A 5,667-nucleotide genomic window follows, 5' to 3' on the forward strand; every position below is an offset into this window, starting at 1 on the left:
GAGAGAGAGAGAGAGAGAGAGAGAGAGAGAGAGAGAGAGAGAGTTTAAGTGTAGAAATTCTTTTTAAACACAGTTCATATAATTTACAACTTTCACTTGAGAAGCAAATCATCAATAGCCTTTGAAAATTGGTTCCAATTAGTGAATGTGAATTTCAGCCTCTTCAGTCAGATGAAGTTATCATGAAGCAAGACTATACACAGACAAAAGGAACCTTTAGTAAAACCTTCAGACCTGAGCATCAGTATTGTTAGTCGATCATTGGCCTTTCTGTTCCTTGACATTTTTGCTTGTATGTATTTACTAGGCAGGTTTCCTAGGTTGGCCGCCCACCCCCACCCTGTGAATCCCAGAATCGAGCTCAGATCATTGGTCTACAAGATAACCAACAGCTGTTGATTTTCTAACAGTAAAAGTTTAGAAACATCCTGAAAATGAGGGAATAATTAAATAAATTACAACATTTCGTACATTAAAGCAGCCTTTTAAGATGCTGCTCGCCCAGAGGTTTTAATAACACATGACAACAGGAAACAGAATTATGCATATACCACAAAATTGTGGTTTTCTTAATTAAACATAAAATTGAAATCTGGAAGAAAAGCATCCAAAATTAATAGTAGTTACTTGATGGGTAATAATATGATAGGGTTTTTTATGTAGTTTATATTTATGTTGTTTTCCTATGAGTATAAATTACTGTAATAATTGAAAATGCATGCATAATTAATTATAATTTTAATGCCATTATTTAATACCTTAGCTATTCAGAACTCAGCTTTCTTAAAAATCTAGAATATTGCTAAGATTCTACATGTAGAAACACCCATTCCAAGCAGCTAAAATTAGCATTGCAAAGTTCACATATAAAGCATATCATGTTTGTGACTTCAGCAATTCAGCACCCAGAGCTCACGCAACAAAATGTCACGTGGCCTCCACGTGTGTACTCACGTGCATGCACACTGCACACCGTCCTTAGTAATCAGCTTAGAAGTCCTGCGGCCACAGGAGGAACACAGAGCAGCTCCCGCCCTGTGCCAGTGGCCCTGCAACCCCTGCAGGCTCTTCCATCTGTCACCACCTAACAGTTCATATCGGTAGCCTAGTCAGCAAGAAATGCCTTTTTTCTGCATTTTAAAATTATGTAAAAGCTCTTAATATTAAAATCTTTCAAGGTTTTTCATCTCACATAGCTCAACCCTAAGAGGGAAGAGACAAAGAGCTCTAGGTAGGTACACCTCCTCGCCGGGTGTCAGGAGTAACTGACAGGGTCCACTGTGTCTCTGAAGCTGACCTTGAACTGATGACCCTCCTGCCTCGGCCACCCTAGTGCTAAGACTGCCCACGTGTCTCATCTGGCCTCATCCCCTTACCATTTATAAGAGAGCACGTTTTTTATAATTCTCCCGTTTATATCAGACATTCCCGTTTCCTGAGCTCCCATCAAAACCTGAGTGACCTAGAGGAGAATGTCACTACAGCTGCCCTGGAAGGCCTTGGAATCTCCGAGAGATGAGAGTAAATGGCCAGGCTTTGAGTCTGGGTTACTGAGGAGGCCTCAGCAGTGACATTCGGCCTGGGTTGTGCCTGCCTTAGGACGCAGACAGGGTTAGGAGAATTTGGGATGTGATGGTCAGCATGGGCTGTGGGACAGACTGGCCCTGCACAACCCACTCACCGGCCTGCCTTGCTCCTGTGGCAGAGGCACAGGGTTCAGGGGCTAAGAAGGTAATGGATGGATGTCAGGAAAGTATTGCTCCCTTCCCTGTGTAGCTGGTGGGAGGGAAATCATATCTTCCTGTAGTGTAAAACCAAGGAAAGCTGTTGGGGAGTGTAAGCACAGGTGAGGGCCACTGAAATAAATCCCTTTGCCCCAGGTAAAGGTGGTGTGTCTGATTCCTCGTCCCCTCTGTCAGCAGAGCAGAAAGTGAGGGGCGGTGCCAGAGCCACACACAGGGCTATCAGGGTCCTCACCCTTCACACCCAAGAGCCGTGAAGTGCCCGGCTTCTGGTTACACTCAGTGACCTGTCCTATAGCTCTCTGCTCTCCTGGGCTTGTCCATGCTGAGGTGACAGCCCGAGGATGCTGGGTCTGTTTAGATGTGCTTACCTGGCCAGGTGACAGTCCGATGGCTGCTGGGTCTGTTTAGATGCGCTTACCTGGCCTGGCCAGCCTGCAAGGTTATTCACAGAGGAAAACAAGGTTGGCCAAAATACAGCTCAGCCGGTCACCGTGGGTTTGACATCATAGTGACGGAAAACCTAGACAGAGGCCAGCAGATTTTGTGTCTTGTCGTAAGAACTAGAAACAGTCATTTGCTGGTCCACTTGCCCAGTTGGTGTGTAGCTCAGGAACCTGTTCTTGTTATGAAGCTCACTGACACCGTGCTGTGGCCAAGCACAATGTGCCGGGTCCACAGAGAGACGCCTCATGGTGCCATTTCCAGAGAATGAGAGACCATAGCATAACCCAGAGAATGAGCGGCAGGCAGCTGCAGGCCTGTCTGTGGACACCGGAAGCACCGTAGCTCCCTTCTTCTTCTTCATCAGAACTTAGCTGACATGTAATTTGAAAATGTTGCCGGAGTCATTGTAAATGCCCTCCTGGAAGTTCGGAAGCTCCCTGGAGGCAGAGCCTCCCATTTCTGTCTCTCCTGCCGCAGACCTAGATAGGTAGCGGCCAGTTGGCACGTGGTTTCAGTCCTGCCTGGTGGCTGCCCTCTATGTGTGTGTCCTCACATGAAGGACAGTGGTCAGGCGCACTGTGCTGCCATCGAGGAAGTTGTGCTGAAGCTGATTCCACTTGCATGGTCACACCGCAAACTGCGGTCAGCACTCCCTGCAGGCTTTGCTGGCACAGTTGCACCCGTGCCTCGGGCTCTGGTGCTCTACACCGCTAATTGATGGTTACTTATTATTTCGGACTTACTCTACTTGGCAGTGCTTTTGCGAGGCCTGAGTGAAATGATACATGTGAAATTAATTCAGAAACTAAGGTTGTGTGGGGCTGGGCAGCGGTTATTATTCCTGGCTCAGAGAAGGCACTGAAGACCAAGTAGTATGAAGATGTATGTGGCCAGCCTTGTAAAAGAGAAGCCGTTTCCCATGGTAATGGGTTCCCTCGATGCTCTCCGTGTGGTTCTCTGTGCCGGGAGATAAGCAGTGGATGTCGGAAAGACCATCCATCAGCAGGCTGCCATGGGAAACTCACCCTGCTCGGCCGTCGGATAGAACAGAGAGCGCTAGGGCCAGCACCCTTCGCAGAGATGAGTTTCTCCACAGAGGCAGTCAGCCCATAGCCTTCAGCTTTTCCCAACTGATGTGGTTTCTGTCACTTCTCCTACCTTGGGCATTCTTGTCTTAAATACATTGAATAAATCTGTATCCTTGAAGCGTGCTGTGGTGTTTCTTGCTGTAAACCCTATAACAAATACCATCATAGACTGATAATGATCTAATCCTGTTTGGGGATTTGTTTTTGTTTTTTATCTCAAATCTAAAATATGCAGTTACTAATATGCTAAATTATGCCTCTGGTCCTCGAAGATCTAAGCTGAGTTCTAAAGTAACTTCTCCCTTTCACTTTTCTTCTAGTGACAGACATCACACCTCCAGCGCCATCCCTGTTCCAAAGAGGCAGAGCTCCATGTTTGGGGGTGCAGATGTAGGCTTCTCTGGGGGTATCCTTTCACCCGACAAAGGACATCGAAAACGGGCCAGCTCAGAGAATGAGAGACTCCAATACAAAACCCCTCCTCCCAGCTACAATTCGGCACTGACACAGCCCGGGGTGGCTGTGCCCACCTTGGGAGACTCTGAGAGGAAGGTCACACCGCTGTCCTCCTCCCTGGACACGTCCCTGGACTTCTCCAAAGAAAATAAGAAAACAGGAGTAGTTCTGGGTAACAGTGTAAGTGGAGACCATGGAAATTCGGACTCCAGCCAGCAAGGGGAAGCCCTGCCCGGGCACCTGGCTGTGAACGGGACAGCACTGCCCAGCGAGCAGGCTGGCTCTGCCGGTGCCCTGCTGCCAGGCCCTTGCCTCCCAGCCCCCTCAGCTGAGCTCTGCTGTGCGGTGGAACAAGCAGAAGAAATCATCGGACTGGAAGCCACAGGCTTCACCTCAGGCGACCAGCTGGAAGCGCTCAGCTGCATCCCCGTGGACAGCGCCGTGGCGGTGGAGTGCGACGAGCAGGTGCTGGGAGAGTTTGAGGAGTTCTCCCGGAGGATCTACGCCCTCAGCGAAAACGTGTCCAGCTTCCGCCGGCCACGCAGGAGTTCCGATAAGTGAGGAGAGGGGGCAGACGGCGGGACCAGGGAGAGCCCCCGCCCTCCCCCAGGCCCAAGCTGCACTTGACCTTTTTAGTAATTCTGGACACTGGGGATCACTGGGTACCATGGGGCCAGTCTCTGAGATTTGCTGTCCAGGCCTGGTGGTGGTTTCCAGGTGAGGCTCACCCTCTTGCTGACAGCTCCAGTCATCTTACAGGCATCTGTCTGCGCTTTATTTACACGCGGGTGTTTCCCCCAAAAGGAAGATGATAATACGTATGTAGTAGAATGAACTCTCCTTTAGTTTCTCAAAAGCATTTGTCCTCGCCATTGTTCGTAAAAGTTTGCAAAACGGAATATTCAGAAACAGCTTTCTGCAGCTTCCACTTCCTGAGAGGCCCACGGATGGCCCCTTAGGCTGATGAATAAGAAGCAGAGGGGGGTCCTTGTCCGGGACCCTCCGCCCTGACTGCCGCAGTCAGCCTGCAGACCCCACTGGCCCACGCACCCTGAAAGCTGGGGCAGTAGATTCGCTAGTCCAAACCAGCGGACAGGACACTCTGTCCTGTCCAGTGTGCCATGTCCTAATGCAAAACTTTCCCATGGTGGATCCCGGGGGACCCTCAGAAACCTCAAGGTCACCACAGTCAGGGGGCAGCCAGCTTCCTTTGGGGCCAAAGTTTTTATTTGGGCAGATGCCGTGGTCCAAAATTGGGCACACCTCTAGCAATACACTCCCCAGATAAAGACCCCCTAGATGTAAACTACAAGTTAACTTAGTACTTTTCAGTCGGCAGGAAGCCATCATACATGACGACGTTACGTGGAGTCAGGATGTCCAGTTTGCAGGGGCAAGGCAGCCGAGAGACAGTTGGATCGAGAGACTGGATGAAGCATAGACAATGTGCAATTTCACAATGTTAAATTATGTTTTTGAGATCCATTGCCATTCTGATTCCATTTTACTGTTGCATTACACATCACACATTATGTACCCACAGACATTGCCTCAGGGTTGCAAGCTCTTAATGAAAAATTTATCCATATATCCATGTATTGTATAGAATAAAAATTGAATTTGCTTCACTTGACCTGATCTTCCGCCACCCCCAGTTTTGGTTTGGTTTGGTTTGGTTTGGTTTGGTTTGGTTTGGTTTGGTTTGGTTTGGTTGAGCTTGGGTTTGGGGGATGGGGGGGGTCATTTTTCCCCCTCTAAACCTGAATCGTGTTTCATCCTGACAAGGCCTGCACCGTAACTAAGCTGATGCTGCTCTTTCATTTGAGTTTGCATGCTGTGAAGAGCGACACATACTTCCCAGCTGGATTTACTCCCCAGTAGTGATGTCCCACATAGCTCCTGAACTCGCGAGGCCCTTAATTGTGTCCATATTA

At 48.8% G+C, this 5,667-nt stretch overlaps 1 protein-coding gene across 1 annotated transcript in view; it reads left to right on the forward strand.

Moving 5' to 3' along the window:
• Uvrag (UV radiation resistance associated) overlaps window positions 1–5,361 on the forward strand; it is a 224,483-nt gene extending 219,122 nt beyond the window's left edge. The window contains exon 15 of the mRNA XM_005357528.2: window positions 3,598–5,361. Coding sequence (XP_005357585.1) covers window positions 3,598–4,294 — 697 coding nt within the window. The 3' untranslated portion in view covers window positions 4,295–5,361. The remainder of the gene's footprint in view (window positions 1–3,597) is intronic.
• The last annotated feature ends 306 nt before the right edge of the window (window positions 5,362–5,667 follow it).

The sequence above is a fragment of the Microtus ochrogaster genome, chromosome 22 (assembly GCF_000317375.1).
Source record: "Microtus ochrogaster isolate Prairie Vole_2 chromosome 22, MicOch1.0, whole genome shotgun sequence".
Classification (NCBI taxonomy): domain Eukaryota; kingdom Metazoa; phylum Chordata; class Mammalia; order Rodentia; family Cricetidae; genus Microtus; species Microtus ochrogaster.